This window comes from Aotus nancymaae, unplaced genomic scaffold, assembly GCF_030222135.1.
Source record: "Aotus nancymaae isolate 86718 unplaced genomic scaffold, 86718_ANA_hifiasm-v0.15.2.pri h1tg000036l, whole genome shotgun sequence".
NCBI classification, from domain to species: Eukaryota; Metazoa; Chordata; class Mammalia; order Primates; family Aotidae; genus Aotus; species Aotus nancymaae.
In genome coordinates, this window is record NW_026988450.1 from 34,597,838 (window position 1) to 34,621,285 (window position 23,448).

Consider the following 23,448-nt stretch of genomic DNA (forward strand, 5'->3'; position numbering starts at 1 on the left):
ACTGGCAGTCGCACAACCCACAAAACCTTGCCTCGTTCAGACACAGTCGCCTTTTGTTTCAAGGACATAGAACTAAAGACTTGGAGAGGTATGTCCTTGAGCCCTGAATCATGTTAGTCATGACAACAGGTATTTAGGGTTATGGGTTCTGCTGTGCCAGTCTGAGCATCACATCCCAAAAGACAGCGATGTTTATATGTTCCTCAATACATTTATTTTTATTTGTTTATGATGCATGAAGTCCTCTCAAGTGCAGGGTTTAGTCCAGGGCTCCTTCTTGTTGTGTAAGTCTAAGGGTCTGTGTAATTATTTCTTATGGGACCAAAGAATTTTTAGAATGAGACAGATATTTGGTTGCATCTTATGTCAGGAAATGTCCTAGGCATTTGGATTACAAAAACAAAGATGTCTCCACCCTTGACAAGATCATAGTTTAGTGGTAAAAAAAAACTAACATAGTTTAGTGGTAAAAAAACTAACATGTTTTTACTGACTGTGCAAAGGCACTGAGATATGTAGTGGTATAACCTGTTAAGGGAACTGCAGACAAGTCTGTGTGACTGGAGCACAGGTTGCTTGAGGGGAGTGGCGTGAGGTGAAGCAGGAGAGGTAAGTTGGGGCATATCCCAGAGGTCTTAAGAGCCATTTTAAGAAACTCAGAGTTGAACCTAAATCAAAGAGGAACCTGAAGAGTTTTATACAGAGGAGATAGTTGATCATATTGAACTCTGGATGGGGGAGTATAATTAAGAGGACAACCATAGAGGCAGAGGCACCAATTAGGGTGGTAGTTATCCCTGCAAGAAGCAAGGATGACTTCAATAATGATGTGTTAGTGATTTGGAAATGATAAGGGAAGTGAAGAGGGATCTGGCATAAGTTGAGAGGCTGGGTGTCTGTGTGTGGGTGGCACATTTTAGTTGTTTAATAAATGTCGTTGGGGTGAAGTTTGCTCCCGTTTCCAGTGCCTCCAGCATTTTTACTACACTATGATATACCTTTGTTTAACTGTGGTTGATTTGGATATGTTGTTTCAATACGTCGAATTGCAAAGTGGGTACATTCTTACCAAGAAAGGATTCCTTCCAACAGAGTGGTGCCACAAAGTTCTCAGTGAAGCTGGTCTGTTACTGTTACACAACCATGTTCATTCCCATTATGAGTGGGTTCTTGACTGCTGTCTCCTTGGGTCCACGTACATCTCATGGGTCCAGCAGGTCATAGATAACTGTGACATAATGTACAATGCACATCAACAAATTTTCTGTACATACTAGCACTACCATTCAGTTACCTTTAGTAAGATTCTTTGTCCACATTGCCCAGTGGGAAACATTTGGAATCCTTTTAGAATTTTCCAAATAGACTGTAACTTTACAGAATGTTTCCTTTGTTCTATAAAGTGCTGAATCGTTTATTTTTAAATCAAGCTTAACCTAACACAACTTTTGTTTTGGTTTGTTCTATTTGATTTCAAGTAACCTTTCAAAACAAATCAGGGGCAGATTTATAATAAATGTAGCTTGAACTTGGCTTGGAAATTTGATAGTGGCAGGCAAAGGGGACTATGTTGTTCTTATATCTCTTTAAAATCTGTTCTTATTTACGTCTTTTCATAGCTGGGTCAACTACACTGCTTGATGCGAACTCAATCTTGCTGGTCTCCAAAATATAACCTGAGCTTAAACAGAGGGATATGAGAAGTCAGCCTTAACAACTAGGGACTCCACACCTAGCTAACCTTGCTACTGCTATTGACCATGTGGTCTGGTTCTAGTAACTGCTTCTGTTCAATTCTGTGTATCTGAGTCCAGGCATTGATGACCAAGATTATCTAAAATAGGGACAATAACACACTTTTATTTATTTTGTGTACAGAAATTGAAGTCTGATTCCTCAACTTCACCGTTGGGACCAGGGCTCTTGATTGTGTGTCTACATTCTGGATTATCCAGCTGGTCCTGGATTTTTTCCAGGGCATACCATTATGTTGTGTCTGAATTTTTAGCAGGGACTTACTACCTTTTGTCTGTTGCATTATCTTTTACATATTTTATTTTGTATGACAAGATGGTTTTTCTTCAGTGAGGCCTATTCTTCTTATGTTAGGTCAATTCTTCTCCCATATTTCTCATCCCGAAAGAAAAAGGTTGACAATAGATTTCAAACCCTTCTACAGCAAACTTGTTGAGCAGATTAATTGTATCCTGGAAGAGAGGTAAATTTGTAGCTCATACACCAGGAGAAAAACCTTGCTGGATAAATAGCAATAGGAGACTGAAGTTAAATCATTATTCCTTTGCCTTCTTAGCATTTGGTTGTCCAATTGACTTACAGTTATTATTTTTTTTTTTTAAAGAAAGAAAGAGAAAGAATAAAGAAAAAGAATAAAGAAGAGGAAGAAAAAGGAAGAGAAAGAGAGAGAGAGAATGGGAGTATTGCTTTCTTGCCAAGGCTAGAATGCAGTTTAGTAATGGGTATTGAAAACCTCTTTTATACCAATAATTATACTTGATGTAAACAGGAAGGAATAAGGGAAGAAAATAACAAACGAGCAGCCAACCAATATTTTATTTAAACCTATGAAATGCTATGCAATTACTGAGGAGTGATTTACTTCCAATTATATAGTCACTTATGGAATAGGTGTGAGGTGGTAATGTATGTTTTATGTATTTGAAGTGGAGAGTTCTGTAAATGTTTATTAAGTTTACTTGTTCCGGGTCTGAGTTCAAGTCCTGGATGTCCTTGTTAATTTTCTGTCTCGTTGATCTATAAAATCATTAGCTCTTCTTGTTACATTGATCCTTTTACCATTATGTAATGTCCTTCTTTGCCTCTTTTGCTCTTTGTTGCTTTAAAGTCTACTTTATCAGAGGCGAGAATTGCATCTCCTGCTTTTTATTTATTTGTTTATTTTTACTCTCTGATTGGTTGTAAATCTTCCTCCTTCTCTTTGTTTTGAGTCTTTGTGTATCGTTGCATGTGAGATGGGTCTGGATGCAGCAGTTTTGGCTTTTTATCCTATTAAAATATATATAACTTAAAAACTGGCATTTGATGCTAGCTGGCTGTTTTGCCCATTAGTTAGTGTAAATTTTTCGTTGTGTTAATGTTCTTTTCTTTTTGATATATTTTTGGAAAGGCTGATATTGGTTGTTCCTTTATATGTATAGTGCTTCTTTCAGAAGCTCTTGTAAAGCAGGCCTGGTGGTGGTGAACTCTCTAAGTACTTGTTTGTTCGCAAAGGATTTAATTTTTCCTTCGATTATAAAGCTTAGTTTGGCTGGATAGGAAATTCTGGGTTGAGTGTTCTTTTCTTTAAGGATGTTAAATATTGGTCCCCACTCTTTTCTGGCTTGTAGGGTTTCTGCTGAGAGATCTGCTGTAAGTCTGATAGGTTTCCCTTTATGGGTAACCTGACCTTTCTCTCTGGCTGCCCTTAGTATTTTCTCCTTCATTTCAACCCTAATAAATCTGGCAATTATGTGCCTTGGGGTTGGTCTTCTTGAAGAATATCTTTGTGGTGTTCTGTGTATTACCTGGAGTTGAATATTACCCTGCCTTGCCAGGTTGGGAAAGTTTTCCTGAATGATATATTGAAGAGTATTTTCCAACTTGGATTCATTCTCTTCGTCACATTCAGGTACACCTATCAAACGTAAATTAGGTCTTTTCACATAGTCCCATATTTCCTGGAGACTTTGCTCATTCCTTTTCATCCTTTTTTCTCCATTCTTGTCTTCTCATTTCATTTCACTGAGCTGGTTCTCGACTTCTGATATCCTTTCTTCTACTTGATCAATTCGACTGTTTAAACTTGTGCATGCTTCGCGAAGTTCTCGTGTTGTGTTTTTCAGCTCCATCAATTCACTTATATTCTTCTCTAAATTGTCCATTCTCGTTAACATTTCGTCAAACCTTTTTTCAAGGTTCATTGGGTTAGAACAAGTTCTTTTAATTCACAGAAGTTTCTTATCACCCACGTTTTGAAACCTGCTTCTGTTATTGGAACACACTCATAATCTATTAAGCCTTGTTCCGTTACTGATGAGGAATTGCGATCCCCTGTGGAGGGAGAGGCATTCTGATTTTGAGTATTCTCTGCCTTTTTACGCTGATTTCTTCCCTTCATTATATATTTATCCATCTGTTGTCTTTGTAATTACCGACTTTCTAACTAGGTCTCTGAGCAGACGTCCAACTTGTTGATTCCCAGTGCCGAAGTCTGAGCAATCCACTGCGCCAGCCAAAACAGCGGTGTTAAAATGGATGGTGCTTTTCTGCCCGGGAATCTCCAGACTCTGCACCAAAAACTGGCGCGCTAAGGCACCAGCTAAACTGCCGCGCTGGCCACAAGAGTCGCTCTGGCGACACGTGGGGATCCTCTGCTGGGAATCTCCTGAACCGTGAGCAACAAATATTCGTCTGAAAGTGTGGCGTCCTCTCGTTTTCTGTGCTTTCACTGGGAACTATGAGCCCGAGCTGCTAGTGATCAGCCATCTTGGATCTCTCTCCGACTTACAGTTATTTAAGTCTCCTCCAATAGGATTGTAAGGTCCTTTGTGATAGGGTCTACTCTTATTCATTTCTGTATGCCTTGCAGCATGAGTGTAGTGCTTTCCAGGTGGTAAATGCAAAGTAAATGGTTGAAAAATAAAGACATATAATAAAATTAGAATATGTAAGTCTCATTAATAGGATCAGTGTCTTATTCATTTACCTGCTATATATTAGTGTAATATTTTCCACATAGTGAAATACTTAGTAAATGTTTGAATAGTAAAGATAGAATTTGAGTATCACTTTTCCAATGTATATTTACTGAATTTTATTCTGCAAAATCAGCTGTCATATTGGTTTTTTGTGCTTGATTTTTCTACAATGTATTATTATTATTATTTTTTTTTATGGTGAGAGCAACTACATCTCTGTTAAAGTCAAATACTTTGAGTGCCCACTGTATGCTCTAACTGCTCGAATTCTTCAGGAGACACAAACATGAGGGATAAGATGAATCACTGCTTTCCTTATTTTTTTTCCTTTCACCTGCTCTTTTTGCATTTTGTTGTCTAAAAGAAGAGATATAGCTATTTGGGAAGTAGAGGCAGGAGGATCTCCTGAATCCAGGTTTGAGGCTGCAGCGAGCAATGATCACACCACTGCATTCCAGTCTGGGTGACAGAATGAGACCCTATCTCTAAAAAAAGATAGAGTCTTTTTATATGTTTATCATATATCTTATCATAGCTAGATCAACTACACTGCTTGATGCAAATTCAATCCTGCTGATCTCCAAAACAAGAAGAAAAGAAGAGAGAAGTCAAGTGCATGAGAATTATGAAACACAACACAGGGGAAGAGCTTGGGGAGATGCTCATCTAATGTCCTGGGAGGAGTGCTATGCTAGGTAAGGCATGTATCCAGCTGTGGGAACTCAGGAGGCTTTCTAGAGGGGTGGCATTTGAAATCAATGTGGAAGTATGGCCAGGATTTTGACTGAAGAACTAGGAGACCGTTGGAGAAGACAAGAACATGAGTAGAGATAGAGCAGCAAGATATGTCTAGAGAATGTCAAATGGGTTTTTAAAAATGAGGCTTAATGTACAAATAGCAAATGAGTAGGAGGTAAGTCTTACAAGGTCAAGGTAGATGGAAGACATACTATGAACTCTAGGGAACCTGTACTTAACTTGGAAAGACAGTGGCCAGCCATAACTGTGCGTGAATGTGCATGTGTGTAGTCGGGGGAGAGAAAGATGGGTGGTTGGGTGGGGGTGGGGGGAAGGCTCTGAACCATAGCAGATCATTATAATCACTTGAGGATTTTTGAGAAAGATACTGAATCATCCCAGATCTCTAGAGTGAGAATATCAAGGTGACTTGGGAAACTATACTTAACAAAAATCCCCAAAACTCCTCAGGTAATTTTTTTCCCCCAAGTTTGGGAGTCACTTGTGGATTATAGATTACTACTGGCGAGGAAATTCTGTTCACTCATTTATCAAAAGTCTGTTGAGGCCGGGCACCATGCCTGAAATCCCAGCGCTTTGGGAAGCCGAGGTGGGGCGATCACCTGAGGTCAGGAGTTCCAGACCAACCTGGAAAATATGGAGAAACCCCGCATCTACTAAAAATACAAAAATTAGCTGGGCATAGTGGCAGGCACCTGTAATCCCAGCTACTCTGGAGGCTGAAGCAGGAGAATTGCTTGAACCTGGGAGGCAGAGGTTGTCCTGAGCTGAGACTGTGCCACTGCACTCTAGCCTGATGACAGAGTGAGATTTTGTCTCAAAAAATAAAAATTAACATTAAAAAAATTGTACTGAACACTTACTCTGAGTCAGACATTGCGCGAATTACTGGAAATATGGAAAGGAAGACAACAGGCACCATCACTGATCCCATAGAGCTTACAGCCTAGCAGGATTAACCAACACTAAATGAGTAACTACACAAGTTATAACTGTACTAAGTACTGTTGAGGAGAAGCACAGGGTACCGTGAGGAAACACAATGATGGGCCTGACAATTCTGGTTAGGGGAGATGACGCTGAGGAGGTAAAATTTTAGTCAAGAGCTCAGGGGCTTAGATAGGTGAAAGGTTTGAAAGTCACTGCAAGTGATTCAGAGTGAAATAATGATGACTTGAAATGGGGACAGAGTGATGGGGGAGATGGACGAGCTTCTGTTTCTGTTTGCTTGGTCCAATAAAATCAAGGGGAAAAATGCTTCAAGAAAAACATCAAAAAGTGAAGCAAAACATGAGCTATCCTTTTTGCAGAACTATGGATTTCCCAAGTTTTTAATGAAATTGATGCCATTTCTTTTTCTTTTTCTTTTTCTTTTTTTGAGACAGAGTCTTGGTCGGTCGCCAGGCTGGAGTTCAGTGGCACAATCTCGGCTCACTGCAACCTCCACCTCCTGGGTTCAAGCGATTCTTCGCCTCAGCCTCCCGAGTAGCTGGGACCACAGACGCGTGCCACCATGCCCGGCTAATTTTTGTATTTTTGGTAGAGACGGGGTTTCACATGTTGGCGAGGAAGATCTCGATCTCTTGATCTCGTGATCCGCCCACCTTAGCCTCCCAAAGTGCTGGGATTACAGGCGTGAGCCACCGTGCCCGGCCGATGCCATTTCTTAAGCACTTAATGCTTGGTTTGGGGCTGTGGTCTTTGGAATTGAGTTTTTGTTAACCTCTCCTTCAGTGCCACAGAAAACTATATTTCTGCTGGAATAAGGAATTTAAAGTTTATAGACCTCTCTTGAACATTGCCAATGTACAAAAATACAAAATATATTTTTTCCCAATTTTAGAAAGAAAAGAAATGCCCAAGAGATCTCTTAGCTCTAAAATATTTCTCTAGGTGCAACTCCTCTCTTTATCTATCATTGAGTCTTAGCTGTCTAAGGAAGCAATAAATGTTTCCAGAAACTTCCATTTCTTTTCTTTTACATGTTAGTTAAGCTGCAGAGCTTTCTGGGACTCCTCATTTCTGTGGAAGTGACAAATGCTGCTGTTTAATCTGTGTTCCACCAGAAAGCTTAGATTACGTTTTGAGTTGATTTTCTAATTGAGTTAATTTTCTGATTTGTATAGGGATTTATTTTCCTGGAAATGGCTTAATGATTAGCTCTAGTATTTCCAAAATAACAATAATTTCGTGACCTGCTATTCAGTTTATTTGGTGGGTGGAAGGAAATGGCTGTTTTTGATATTCAATAGACATGCTAGGGTTCTACTATTAGACATTTCAGGGAAAATTCAGATTTCAGAATTGGAAGTGTCTTTCATAAAAACTTTACCTAGATTCACCTGACTTTACTTCTAGCCCACACTTTTCTCTCTCTCTCTCATCATCAAAGAAGTGATAACCCTTTTTAAGTTTCCATTTGGTTCTCAATGGCCCCTAAACTGCATCTGCTCCTGCAGCCTATAGCCTATCTTCCTAAATGTCAGTGAATTCAATGGGATGTCCACCCAGTGTCCGACCACAGTTGATGGGACCATAGCTGGGTCCCATTCAAACCAGCTGGGGTCCTTTTTCTAGGAATATGGAACTAGGACTAAAAATACATCTGTTTCTTCATGTGGTAGGTATCATCATTCCTGGAAAGTAAAAATGTAGGAGGTAGCTTTTGACATAGGAAGCTTGGTCCGAGAAAACTTTGCTCTTGATAATAGAAAAAAAAAAAAAAAAAGAAGCATAAATGGATACGAAAAATATTATGTTTGAAAATTAGAAGGAAAGGGTCACATCCAGCCCAGTGGTGTGGGTTTCCACCCACAAAACATGCCAAGCAGCCCCTGAGCTATAAGCAGCTCCTCCTGCCTCATCATCTCTGTGCACAGTGGGGCTGGTGGTAACCAGCTTTGAGAGGGCGTCATGAACCGTGTTTTGAATAGTTTGAGATACTCTTGTGATACCTAAATGGAAATATCAAATAGGCATTGGACATGGGCATCTGAAACAGTCTTGGATGAAAATGTAAATTAAAGATCATAAACCTAATAAAAGTTTACATAGCCTTGGAAGCCAAAGTAATGGATAAGCGAACCTTAAGTAAGTTTAAAATTTTACCACTTAACTCTTTTTTCCTTACATTGAATCTATGATTTTTTATAATAAGACTTTTTCTGAAATACACCCTTTGTATTGATAGTGAACAGATGGTATCAATTTATGCTTTTCTCAGCAATGTATGACAGTTATTTCTTTGCATCATCGATAGCACTGTGTATTATCTAAAAATCTTTGCTAATTTTAAAGAATGTAAAGAATAATATAACAGTATTTTAATCTGCACTTCTTTGATTATTAAGTTGGATCATTGAAAAATGTATTTATTTATTATTTGTAGTTCTTTTTTGCTAAATTGCCTCTTTATGTCTTCTTGACATTTTCTCTTGGGAATTCAATTTTTATGTTAAAACTTGCGAAAGCTTTTTATATAGCAATGACATTGTTCCTGTGGATGCCATTTATACTGAAACATTATTCCCAGTTGTCATTTTGCTTTTCATTAAATTTTTTGTATTGCTCCTTTGACCTACGTATTTAATTTTTCACAGTTCAATAAATTATTCTGCTATTTCCTGGGTTTGCCTTTGGTGTTTTTGAATAAAGTTCTCCTACTAGATTTTATTTAAATATTTATGTATTTCCTAGCAAATTAATGATTTCATTGAAAAACTTAACCCATCTTGGATATATTTTGATATATGGGTGAGATCTGGTTCTAACTATTTTTTTTAAGTAGCTAAATGTTATTCTATCACAGTACGATTCTGTTATGGATATTTGCTCCTGCTGGCAATGTAAGTCATCTAATAACTTAATATAAGGTAATCCACCTAAATAGGATAACATGCTTCTATTTGTAAATGGTATTAAAATATTTATTAATGACTTGGGAAATATATACTCTAGTTTTTGAGAGAAAAAATGAAGCCACTTAAAGTCTGTTCCTCTCTGACATAACTGCTATTTCTATTTTCTCATAGTTAGGGGATTAGCATCCAAGATGCCCCTGTGAGCAAACTCTAGTAAGTGCACTTGTGATCTGAGCCTTCTAAAGTCTTCAAACACAAGCCCTTTGTTCACCAGTTCACTGTTTTGGTACAAGGTGAGAGTGTGCACATATTTTTAAGACTCTAAGGTTACTCTTTATGAGTTACTTATTTATTGAAAGCAAGATTTTATACAAGAATTGTGTGATGACTTCTCCGTATTTCTTTCAAGCATGTTATACTTCTACTGAAACTTTTTTTATTTTATTCATTTTCTCCTTAGCTTTAAGTCTAGGAACACAGAATCAGCTGTCTTTTGGTAATTGATTAAATACCTACATCCATAGTTCTATTTTGGCAAATTAGAGCAGTCTGGAGTAAGCATAATTATTTACTCATTTATACAGTAGCTATGTCTGTCTATCTATCTCTGTGTACCTACTGAGATTGAAAATTGGCAAATCTATTAAGAGTAATAAGAAAATCTGTGCAGTGTCTCATGAAAATCAGTGGGTAAATAAACATTTGGAGTTTATTATAAATCATGAAGATAATGCTTATAAAATAAATATTTCATTATGATTTCATGGTCTTGGATACAGAGAAAGTAGATGGCTTTTAAAATGATTTTCGTCCTTTATTTACCTGATGATACCTTCCTCACTTAAATTTTCTCTTCTACCCCCTTTTATTTTCATTTGTAATTCTTTATTTATTACCCACTAATTAACAATTCACTAAGGTTTAGGTTTTCTTTTTTTAAAAAATCTTTTTATATCTCTTCTACAGTGAAACCTTATATCAACCCAAAGTAATATTTTTAGAGGAGAAAGAAAAAACTGCTAATTCATGAATGATACCAGAAATATACCATCATTCCATTTCTAGGTACATATTATAAAGGATGAGGTAGAAAAGCAAAATTAAATATTACATTAGGATGTAAGACCCAGAGAGACTTGGAGTCCATTTTTAAGTTTTCAAATAGTTTAGAGCAGGTATCTTTTCCTGAGGTCCAGGAATGACTTTGTGATGGGGAGGGAAGGAAAAGGCTGAGTTCCTAAACATTCTAAGACTCAGTGCAAAATTTTGGCTATATCTGATTATGTAAAAATTTTTTGGTAAGGGAGAGAAGTTTCATAGCTTTAATCACATATTGGTAAGAATCCGCACCACAAAATGGAGAAGGACCACTTACTGGGAGATCCTAGAGTTATAATAAATAGATATCTGCTCTTTCGAGTCACGTAAGGAAATTAAATTTAATGAAGATACTTCTTTTTTTACTTTGCCCTAATTCCTATTATGATGAATTCAATGTATTTGAGTCACTGTGCTAAACCTTACAGAAATGAACAATGTAGAAAATATTTGGATCTACGTGGACTCATGAATCAGCAGAAGGGAGCCGTAGTGATAAGTGTACAGCAGGGTTTTTCCTGAAGGGCAGGTGAAAACACAGAAAACAGCATGGAGTAGAAGCACTCTCTGTCCTTGACCCATGCTGGGCCTCACCAGCTGGCTTATTCTAGATCCTTAGAAGCCCAATAGATGGGGCCTAAAGAAGGTCAGCTGCCAAACATCATGGAAAAAACAGAGAATCCTTGCGGTATGTTTAAATCCTTTACCTAAGTTGACAAAAGATGAGGCCATACAAGAAGAGGGTGAGTCAGCGACACATATGAGTTACACTCTCAGATGATCCAATGCCTAGTCCACATACCTTCTCACAACAGCTGTTTGTATCGGCTACTTCAGAGAAGTTCGTAATGTATCTCATGAGTTACATTGACATTCTGGCAGAGGTAGTAAGGGGAAACGTGCTCCTCAGTTGGTGCCTTAGGGATAAGCTTTGATGGCCATCATGTAATTTTTGTCACATCTTTGCCCTTTCCATAATAGGACTTACAGATTTATATCTAGATGCTAGCATCCATTTTAACCTTCTTAAAAAATATGTGAACCATTAAGTCAAGTGTTTTTCAGATCCTTCCTGTGAAACTTACTTCTAAATTGCTTAATTTATTTTCAGAAAACATTTTTAAATGAACATCTTTTGCAAATGTATTTCACAACTTAAGCTCATATCTCTCTTTCTTTTGAAAAAGAAAAGAAAGCATAATGGTTCTCAAAAAGTTCTCAAAAGGTAATACTCCTTATAGTAGGATATTACCTTTTCTCAGTAGGGTAATTTTGAGAAAAGGTAATACCCTACTGTAAGGAGTATTACCTTTTGAGAACCTTTGATAACTTTATAATGAAAATCCTATCAATACGACTCGTGGAATAATAGGATCCTAACACAGGTATAAGTGTTGGAGGCTTTCTCAATATTTGGCAAATATAGAGTATCATACAAAGCTGGATTCCTTTGCAAAGAAGATATTTTATATTTAGAGGTTGCATATGGGTGTAGAGCTGATGTGTTACTTGACTCCATTGTATTTGTATTTATTTTTTTAAATCAATAAATTCTGGCCAGGAGCAGTAGCTCACGCCTGTAATCCCAGAACTTTGGGAGGTCAAGGCGGGCGGATTGCAAGGTCAGGAGATCGACACCATCTTGGCCAATATGGTGAAATCCTGTCTCTACCAAAAATACAAAAATTAGCCAAGCATGGTGGCACGTGCCTGTAATCCCAGCTACTCAGGAGGCTGAGGCAGGAGAATCACTCAAACCAGGGAGTTGGAGGTTGCAGTGAGCCGAGATCATGCCACTGCACTGCAGCCGGGCAACAGAGAGAGACTCTGTCTTAATAAATAAATTTTTGAATTGGAAAATTCAAAATTTTGGGGAAATTTAGAATTTTTATTTATATTTATTTATTTATAAAACAAATCAATTTTGATAAAAAATAAAATAAAAACAAATAATTTAATGAAGAGGATTCACCTAATTTCTAAGCCCCAAGTCAAGTTATTCAAAAGAAGTCTCTTAGTATGGGATTTAGGTATAAAACAAACACGGCCTTTGCAGAAAGGCTTCCTTAGACCAGTGAAGAATCTGCTTAATGTTTTTTGAGGAATTTTGCTAAAACTTACAGAAATGAACAATTGGACTTTGATCTCTACTACCTCAAATAAGATAACTAAAGTAAATCACAAGATTAAACGCTGGACACAGGATTTGTAGAATTCCCTATGTAGACATGGCTTTAGCAAAAATGGAAGGAATAAGTTCTAGTGTTTTACAGCATAATAGGGTGACTATAATTAACGATAATTTATTGTATATTTTAAAATAGCTAGAGGAGATGATTTTGAATATTCTCAACACAAAGAAATGATAAATATTTAAGGTAATAGATATGCTAATTACCCTGATTTGATCATTACACATTATGTACATGAATCAAAATATCACACTGCTAGCCTGGGCAAGATAGAGAGACCATGTCACTACAAAAAAAATTAAAAAACTAGGCTTGCATGGTGACATGCATCTGTAGTCCCAGCTACCCAAGAGGCTGAGGTAGGAGGATCCCTTGAGCCCAGGAGTTTGAGGCTGCAGTAAGCTATGATCGCACCATCACGTTCCACCCTGGGTGGCAGAGTGAGACCTTGTCTCAAAAAACAAACAAACAAACAAACAAAACACCACACTGTACTCCCTAAATATGTACAATTACTGTGTGTAAATTTAAGATAAAAATAACTAGCATTAGGTGAAGTGCACATCTGACTCATGGATTGCATTATGTTTCTATACGATTCTAAGCACAAAATGACTTCTTTAGCTTTTTTTTTTTTTTTTTTTTTGAGGCAGAGTCTCCCTCTGCTGCCCAGGCTGGAGTGCAGTGGTGCAATCTCACTGAAACATCTGCCTCGCTGGTTCAAGAGATTCTTCTGCCTCCGCCTCCCAAGTAGCTGGGACTACAGGTGTGCGCCACCACACGCGGCTAATTTTTGTATTTTTAGTAGAGATGGAGTTTCACCATATTGGCCAGGCTGGTCTCAAACTCCTGACCTCCTGATCCACCTGCCTCAGCCTCCCAAAGTGCTGGGATTACAGGCAAAAGCCACCAGACCCAGCCTTCTTTAGTATTTTTTAGAAACCATTCACTTGTGACTTCTCTTCCACTTTTAAACTAAAGATTCTCCACACAAACTAACTATTTGTAATAATGGCAGAGAAGCATTGTCCTTGCTAATGTGGGAAGAAGAAGTGAAAGCAATATCCAGAAGCATCATCTTCCTGTATAAAAGATAATCATTTTGATCACAGACAACACAAATGGTAGCAGTGTTGGGCCAGCATAACGATATTAAATCCGGTTGTCATCTCAGCTATATTTTATCTTCAGGAGTAAGCAAATGAATTTCTTAATATTTCATCTCCAGTTGCTCTTAGGTTGTTACATTTGAGGAAAATACTCTTGCAAGTGAAGTATTTAAGATTTTTAAATGTAAATGGAGTAGAAACTTAATGGTTTTAGAAACTGGATGCACAATAGAAAGAAAGAGATAAAATTATTTTATTGGTTCAAATCAACTGAAAAAAATAGACATACAAATCACTTAGCTGTAATTTTAAAGAATTCCACAAACTAAACTTGAATTTAAGCATAAGCTTATGCTTACAGATTACTGTTTTCTAGCTTACTGATTATTATTTGAATTAAGCAGTAAGAACTAAAATTTAAGTTTTTTAGTTTAATAGATTGATTTGAAGGCATGCTGTCTTGCTAATATGGAAATAAATTTATTTCTTAAAAAATTATTATTTTACTGGATTATTTCAGAAGCAGGGCTGTGTTCTTGAGGAAGGACAAGTTTTTTCTCTGACTCATCAAAATGAAGCTGTCACTGTTCTGCCCTTCACAGGTTGGGTTGGGCGGTTGTTGTGCTGAATGGGGACAGGGTTATCTCCTTCAACATTTGATAGAAGACTGCGGAATTGTGCCAGCTGGAAGGATAAAATATTTTAAAAATCAAAAGTTTTAAAGTTAGATAAACCATTTTATTTAGAGTATACTAATGCTCTGATATTTAGAAAACTGAGTTAGAAATTGCCATGATATCACTAATAGGAAGAGAGAAAGCCCCAGATCCTTTACATTCATTCCTTTGAACCAATCATTTTGCTTAAATTGTTGATGACTGGGTTAAAGTATCAACTTTTGTACCAACTATGTTGGGTGAGTGACTTATTAGCTTGGTACCTTAGTTTCCATATAGTACTTACTACACTGCGTTGTTGTGAAGATTAACTGGGTTAATACACGCAAAGCCCTTAGAATGATGCTTGACATATAGCATGTGCTCAATAAATGTCAGTTAGCAACAGGCACTTGCTTGTCCTGTAGGTTTGTTATGAAATTTAGCTAACAAAACATATGTAAGGCACCTAATAAACATATTGACCAATCAATGATACTGTAATCACCATTATAAACAACAGTTAATGAGATATTTTGTTGAATATTTAAAAGTTTAAGCTCCACAAAAATAACACAAATATTTTGCCAACTATCAAGGTATGCCAACTGAGAGCCACAATTCCCCAAAGTCTTCTTGAAATGTCCAGTCACAGTTTTTCCTTTATTCGTGAAACGCTTAAGAAGATATTTAACAAGGTCGGACTTTTCCTTATTAAGGAGGAAAGAATAGTGACAGTTCTGAATCTCATTTTTTTCTCATAAAGGCAAAAAAAGTATTATAATTCATTTTTTGGATAGTTTAGTAGGCCCATGCTTCAAAATTAATATTTTTAAGTTGGGAGGAAAAATGAACTCACAAAGCTAGTTGAAATATAATCTCTCTCTCTGATATTATCAATTAAAGTAATATTCCTGCCACACATAACCAGTTCCCATTCATTCACCTTTGATACTCTACCTGCTCTGAGCTGACACTGATGATCTCCTTACAGATGATCCAGGTTACACTCTCATAAAGAGGAGGATGGGTCAGAGAGCCAAAGTAGGTCCAGAAATCCAGGGATGAAGGAAGAAGAGTAGATGGGTCAAAATTTGTGAATGGGGCTCGTTTGCCCTGGAAGAAAAGTATACATAATTACAACATAATATAAAATGCTTATATGAATATATGTGACACACACACACACACACACACACACACACATGCTATATTATCTTGTTATGCATTATTTAGAGATTTTAGTTAAGAGTCATTGATTATTCTACTATTTAGTATTTCACGAATGATGTGTTTGTGGATACAAACAATAATATCAACAGAAGAAAGAAGATGAAAAATGTGCTACACGTAAGTTTTTGATCATGACATATTCTTCTTCATTTGGTTGCAGATAAGCAAAGTTTCAAAAAAGTATTTTACAATCTATATCTTTAAAAGATACTTGATTTCTAGTGTAAAGCTTTTGTTTTTTTTCTCTAGGAATGATGCCAGATTCTATTTTAGTGGCAAAGATCTTTATTGACATGCATATTGGTCATGTTTTAGTTTTATTCTATTTATTTATATCATTTTTTCTGATTAGTACTGGTGTATAGGAAATGTACTGATATTTATATGTGTATAGGAAATGTACTGATATTTGTATGTTAATCTTTTATGCATTCTATATTTTAGATGATTCTTTTGAAGTTTTCAGGTAGATGTTAATGATAATATCTGCACATAATTATAGTTTCCGTTTTGCTTTTTGAATATCTATCATAATATGTACTCTTTCATTATTTTGTTGCATTGATTAGGACCCTTATTATAATTTTCAATTGTGATGGTCACAGTGGCGCCTTGGTCTTGTCCCTGATTGAAATGAAAATGATTCAAGTGTTCACTATGAAGTTAAATGTTGATACAAGTTTCTAGGTAAGATTCTTTATCAAATTCAAGAAGTTTTCAGACAGTTTTCTTTCATTTTGTTTTCTCCTAAAGAAAGGGCATTAACTTTTATCAAATGGTTTTTAAGCATCTAACAAGTTGATCATGAGGTTTTCTTCATCTTTACTTTGTTAATATAATGAATTACATTAAGAATTTCTAATATTGAATCACTCTTGCATTTTTGGGATTCAACTCTACTGGTTCAGAAACTACTCTTTTAATACACTGTTGAATTTGATTTGTTATAATAGATTTTAGGATTTTCTTTAGCTATATTCCTAAGAAAGATTATCCTACTTTTTTGTTTTGTTTGGTTTATAGTTTTCATACCCAGTTTTGGTATCAGATTCCATTAAATTGATGGGAAGTTTTCTATCTGTTCCTTCATCTGGGCAGTTTAGTTAACACTGGCATATTTGTTCCTTAAAAGTTGAGTAACTGTTTTCCGTGAAATGGTCTGGGCCTAGTCTTTTCTTTTAATAGATACATTTTGAGTATCATTTACTTTTAAGTTCTCAATCTATTTTGGTATTCTAACTCATTTTGAGTCAATTCCCTTACTTCATGTTTTCTTGGAAAATTATCTATTTTATCTAAATTTTCAAATTTACTGATATAATGTTATAAAGAATTTTAACTCTTAAAATTTTCTTCTATAGCTTTAGTTACAACCTATTTATTTTGAATAATATTTTAAATGTATGGCTTTTTTTTCTCTTTATCCAACTTCCCCAAAGTCTGCCTTTTTCATTGTTCTTCCAAAAAATCAACTTTTCAATTTATTGATAAAAATTTCACCCTTTACTTATTTGTCTTATTTATTTATTTATTTGAGATGGAGTCTAACTTGTCACCCAGGCTGGAGTGCAGTGGTATGATTTCAGCTCACTGTAACCTCCGCCTCCTGGGTTCAAGTGACTCTCCTGCCTCAGCCTCCTGAGTAGCTAGGACTGCAGACATGAGCCACCATGCTCAGCTAGTTCTTTGTATTTTTAGTAGAGACAGGGTTGCACCATGTTGGCCAGGCTGGTCTTGGACTCCTGACCTCAAGCAATCTGCCTGCCTTGGCGTGCCAAAGTGTTGGGATCACAGGTATGAGCCACCACACCCAGCCATCATTTTTCTTTCTTATTTTATGCTTTTCTGCTTTTAGCTTCACTAATTATTTTCTTCTATTGTCTTTTCATATATTGTGTTTGATAACTCTTGAGTTGAGGGCTTATTTTTTTTTATCATTCATACCTTATAAGGCACTCATTTAAGTTTAATCTTTTCTAGAATCAGCATAAATCAGATTTATTTTACACAAAAATATGACAGTTCTCCACATTGCAAAAAACAACAAATCTCTGATTTGTGGCTTAACTACTTACCATTAAAACAGTAAAACTAAGGTTGTGTATATAAAACAAGCAATTTCTTTGAGTTGACAAATAGAAAATATGGTTATAAAAGATTGTATATCAATTGTATCTCTAAAGAATATCCTTTACTTTGAATTTTTGTACTGCTAAAAAAATAGAGATACCTTTATTTATCAAATGGAAAATCACAATTTAGATACAGTTTTGCAAGCAAATTTAAATGGCTATGTAATCTGTTTTTCTGCAGACCATATCCTGCTGAAATAAATAAACCATAACTATTAAAAACAAAAACCCCAAACAATTCCCTGCATTCGAGACTTTCTCAGAGGCAGGCAATATTGAATTAGCACCTTAATTTTCAGTTGGTAGCTTTTGCTATGGCCTTCCTACTTCCCAGTTCCAGTACTTTATTAAATAATTTCCATAGATTCTAGAAATTCTTGTCCCGTGATTTAGTGTATTTACCTTGGTTTTAATTGCATGGAGGGCATCAAGTACTTTCTGCAGCTTTGGGTTTGCCTCACCAACCTGGAGATTTTAAAAAAAAGTGTGAGATAAAGATTATTATCAATGGAACACTGCTTAACTAAGTTTTTAATTTTTTTCAATTAACAACTGATGAGAGGTAAGGTATCTTCTCTCTGCTTTAGAAGGAGAAATTTTTCAAGCTGTATGTCTTTGAGGACCTTTGTACTCTATAAATTGTTTATAATATGTACCTACAGATAAAGTAGCAAACAAAAAGCTTGATTTAAGCTTAATCATTAGCAATATGTTGAAAGTTATACGGGGCAAAATGTAGAAATTTAGCAAAACTGCGAGACAAAAACAATCTCTTACTTTTGATCTGTTAAATTAGTTAACATTACTACAGTATTTGGCATATTGTAAATGCTCAGTAAAGATTAAGTAGAAATGCTATAATTTCAGGAGTTACTTAGTTACCCAGGCATACCCAATTTAATAATAGCTTTTTTGTAGAACTTTTAAGGAATTCTTCTATAGAAAATTTGAGCAACATTTGCCATTTAAAAAAATCAATGGAACATTCTTTGTAAGAAAAAAAATCTCTTAATATTTCTTTCCTAATGAGATTTCTGTATCTATGTTTCAGGTTTTCTTATTAATATTTAGCAATATTTCTTCACTGATGAGATATTAAATCAATAAATTTCAGAATCTATAAGGTAGGATGTTTAGAGGAAAGGGAATTTGGAAGAGCTGGAAAATAGAAATTCCTTTTTCTCTGTGAATACCTTTCTGTTTCACTTCCACCTGAAACTCATTTCTCTCTTTAAGAGGGAAAACCAGAGATAAAACCAAGCAATAAAATACTAGGCACTATTTGTTCACCTGTAGCCATTGAATGGGAACTTTCCAATAAGAAATTCTAAAATATATGTTGCCTTAATTCCTCCTATTTTGAGGTCTGATTGGTAAGACAGTGGAAGCAGAGCTGTGTAACTATCTGTAACTCACCTTCAACAAAACAGCAATAATTGCCAAACCATCAGCCTTTGAGATAGCTTCAGCAATGCTAGAGTACTTTGCAGAATTCCAGTGAACTATGTGAAGCTAAAAATGATACTATGGTTAATTAATTATTTATACCAGTGTGAAGACAAAAGATAAATTATAAGTTAGCCTGTTAACATATGATGATGTATCTTGGCTTAGAGAGATAAAACTTATGTGAACCTTTCTCCAATGGGCTAGAAGAGTTATGTTCTCACTCTTAGGAAGGGTTATCTGTGTGCCAAGCAGAGACTGCAAAACCTGGAACCGGTAAGCAAAATTTCTTTTCCTACAATATTTTTATTTAATATCCTTTCAAAGTATCTCTCTTTGTTATGAAAAGATCAGAAAATATGACTAACTAGATTTTGGGAAAAAAATTGAAGTAATTTTCTCTCACATGAGGTATTTTATAGTAAATTTATGAGAAAGGGTTCCTGGAGTACCTGGGAGTCTTGGCCAAGAATAGATTTTTTTCAGGCACATTAGTGTCCTTCTTAGACACCTCTCTAACAAATATCTGCAGTCTAATGTCTCTGTGAACTCTAGATTTGTACATCCAAGTATGTATGTGTTCTTGATATCTCTACATGGATGTCTAATAGATGTCTCAAACTTAATATGGTCAAAATAGAAGTTTAGATTTCCTTCCTGCCAAACCTTCTTAATGTTACCATCTTAGAATAAGGTTTTTTAATTGCTCAATCAATAAGTACAACAATTGTCATTCATTTCTTACTTTCCTCACTGATCAACATTCACATCTTATAGATTATACCTCTCCACATGTTCACAACTTTGAGCCTTTGCATTAGCTTCTAATTTTCTCTGGAATTTCCTTCCTCATGATCTCCCAATGGCAGACTTCTGTCTTGAATTAGGGTTGAACTCAAATGCCGCTTCTTAAATAATTCTTTTCTGATTATCCAGTATAAAGTAACCACCGTAAACCAAAACAATTCTATCCATATCACTTATTTAATCTCTCTTCTCCCTATTTCCCTCTCTCCCTCCCTTCCTCCCTCTCTTCTACCCTTCCCTCCTTTCAGGGTAATTATCTCTCACTTACTAAATTACATTACCTCGCCAGAATATTTGACTCCATCCACTGTGTGTTCTGAACCGTACTCGTTTTTACTGCCCCAGTGAAAATGGAACTGGTGGAGCCTATAGCTGTCGGAGAGAGGACCACCTTTCAGCACTGGAAAAATAAAGGGAACCTATTGTTAGCCTTATGCTCCACAAGCTCTAGCTTATCTTTGCATTTAAGAGAAACCAACACTAAACTGTGTTGAGTAGAAGTGAAAACAAACATTAGTACCTTTCATCTTGGTTCCTCCCCCCACATCCATGAGGATGACAGTCATATGTATGGTGCACCCCTGACTATGGCATTGATGAAATATTCCATGAGTTATATACATTTCCCAGCACATGAGCTATAATTTTACCTATTTCTAACTCCTAGAAGGCATATTGCAAGGTGGGTGAATTATATCATTACAGGTTGTCCTTGAATCTTCTTTAATTTGCAAGTTTATTCCTTCATTCTTTCAACAAAGACAGTATGCATCAAAAATCTTTAGTAGTTTATTTTGAGTAATGAGCCATTCTTCACCTACTCTGTAACTGATGAAGACACAACAGTGTATATTGACAGCTTTGATGAGAATCCCTGGCCAGGGACCAAGAGAGAGTACCAGTGGGGCAGTGGGCCACTTTGAAAACTTTGTCTGGAGAACCTAACCAATGATAATATTAGTTAAATGCACATAATACCAGACCTAATCTAATATTAATAATGGACATAGCCCCAAAGTGCCTAAAATTTAGGCCTCAGAAACTCATAAACAAGTTTAGCATTTTGAATCAGTAGAAATGTTTTATGGAATTGTCATTTAATAAAGTATTCAATAAACCTTCATGAAAAGCTAATTCTGTAGCAAAATTTGTCCCAGATTCTGGAATATAAGGATAATCCAGTCACTGCTTTGTTTCCCTTTTTTCTTTTTTGAGATGGAGTCTTGCTCTGCTGCCCAGGCTGGAGTTCAGTGGCGTGATCTCGGCTCACTGCAACCTACAACTCCTGGGTTCAAGCAATTCTCCTACCTCAGCCTCCTGAGTAGCTGGGATTAAAGGCACACACCACAATGCCCAGATAATTTTTGTGTGTTTTTAGTAGAGATGGGGTTTCACCATGTTGGCCAGGCTGGTCTTCAACTCCTGCCTCAAGCAATCCGCCCTCCTCGGTCTCCTAAAGTGCTGGGATTACAGGCATGAGCCACTGCACCCGGCATTTGTTTATCTTTTCTACTGTGCTCATTCATCCTCATCCCAATTAAAAATATTTGTTATATTTGAATGACTGTTTTACTGGACCTTTCTGGATAAATACTGTTTATTCAGGGAGAGTGAAGTAACCATGCAGATACTAGAATGGCCAGAAGAGATGTGATGGTGACTTTGAAAAGAAAGACTGAAAATACAGAGCTGGGAGTTCCAAAAATTGTCTTTATCACCTGGGCGTTTTCCAGACGTCCAAGATGCCTCAGTAGACTGTAGCAATGCTACAAACAAGCTCAAAAGACTTAGGATGGGTGTCATGTTTCTTAAGCACTATTTAAAATTTCCCCAGTATACTTTAAGGAAAAGAATATCAGAAGGGTCTTTCAGCTCACCTGATTGGTTATTGTTGTCTTCAAAATTTACATGGAAGGAATGTCCCACATTGATAATTTCTTTGGCTGTGGCTGGGTTGTAGGAGACACTAAGAGGTTTCAGAGAGGTGTCATGTTTGGCTTCGCTGGTTTTAATATCAATCGGGGACTGGTTATTTCCATTAGCAATGGGGTACAGCTTGCCCCATTGTTCAGGACCTACCAGGACACACACATGTGTAAAATCAATAGTTTATCAAATGTTTGATTCCAAGTTTTAGGAGTATAGTCACCTGTTTGCTTGTTAGATTAGGGTTTATTTAAGAGTATTAAATGATATTCTGTTAAGATTAATAGAAATTCTGCATTTGAAAATGTCCCTTTTCTTTTCTTTCTTTTTTTTTTAGACAGAGTCTTGCTGTGTCACCCAGGCTGGGGTGCAGTGGTACATTCTTGGCTCACTGCAACATCTGCCTCCTGGGCTCAAGCAATTCTCATGCCTCAGCTTCCTGAGTAGCTGGCATTACAGGCACATCCTATCATGCCTGGCCAATTTTCTTGTATTTTTAGTAGAGGCGGGGTTTCATCATGTTAGCCAGGCTGGTTTCGAATTCCTGACCTCAAGTGATCCACACACCTTGGCCTCCCACTGAACCTGGCCTTCCTTTTTTCTATATTATACTGTAAAATAGTGTATTTGTCAATACTACTAATATAGATGTATACTTATAGTCTACAGGATCAGGCTATACATATTTTACTATTAGAAATAGATTTCTAATACAAGCATATCTCATTTTATTGCCCTTCACTTTATCGTGCTTTGAAGATATTGCATTATTTTTACAAACTGAAGATTTATAGCAACCTCGCATCAAGCAAGCTCATTAGAGGTATATTTTCAACAGCATGCGTTTACTTCACATCTCTGTGTCACGTTTTGGTAATTCTCTCAATATTTTAAACTTTTAAATTCTTCATATATCTATCATGGTGACCTTTGATGTTATTGTTGTGATAGTGTTGTGGTACCATAAACCATGTCCATGTAAGATGATGAACTTCATCTGCAAATGTTGTGTGTGTTTTAACTACTTTACTGACTGACTGCTCCCCATTTCTCTCCCTCTCTATAAGTCTCCCTGTTCCCTGAGACAACAATATTAAAATTAGGCTGATTAATTACCCTGCAATGATCTGTAAGTGTTCCAGTGAAAGGAAGAATCGCATGTTTCTCACTTTAAATCAAAAGTTAGAAATGATTAAGTTTAGTGAGGAAGGCATGTCAAAAGTTGAGACCAGCCAAAAACTAGACCTCTTGTGCCAGTTAGCCAAGCTGTGAATACAAAATAAAAATTCTTGAATAAAATTAAAGGTGCTACACCAGGGCACACACAAATGATAAGTAGAGCAGCAATATTGCTGATATGGAGAAAGTTTGAGTCGTCTAGATAGAAGATCAAACTAACAAACACATTCCCTTAAGCCAAATCCTAGTTAAGAGCAAGGGTGTAGCTCTCTTTAATTCTGTGAAGGCTGAGAGAGGCAAAGAAGCTGCAGAAGAAAAACTGGAAGCTAGCAGAGG

The 23,448-nt window shown here is 36.4% G+C and overlaps 1 protein-coding gene across 5 annotated transcripts in view; it reads right to left on the bottom strand.

The window, feature by feature from the left end:
• Positions 1-13,968: 13,968 nt before the first annotated feature.
• CA1 (carbonic anhydrase 1) overlaps positions 13,969-23,448 on the bottom strand; it is a 46,967-nt gene continuing 37,487 nt past the window's right edge. For 2 of the 5 annotated variants that reach the window (XM_012471021.2, XM_064384338.1), the window contains 6 exons: positions 21,885-22,082; positions 20,289-20,407; positions 19,171-19,266; positions 18,157-18,219; positions 15,350-15,505; positions 13,969-14,417 (listed from right to left, as the gene is read on the bottom strand). In XM_012471021.2, the coding sequence (XP_012326444.2) occupies positions 14,301-14,417; positions 15,350-15,505; positions 18,157-18,219; positions 19,171-19,266; positions 20,289-20,407; positions 21,885-22,082 (749 nt within the window). In that variant the 3' untranslated portion in view covers positions 13,969-14,300. The remainder of the gene's footprint in view (positions 14,418-15,349; positions 15,506-18,156; positions 18,220-19,170; positions 19,267-20,288; positions 20,408-21,884; positions 22,083-23,448) is intronic. The other 3 variants (XM_012471023.2, XM_012471024.3, XM_012471022.3) reach the window with 2 other exon arrangements.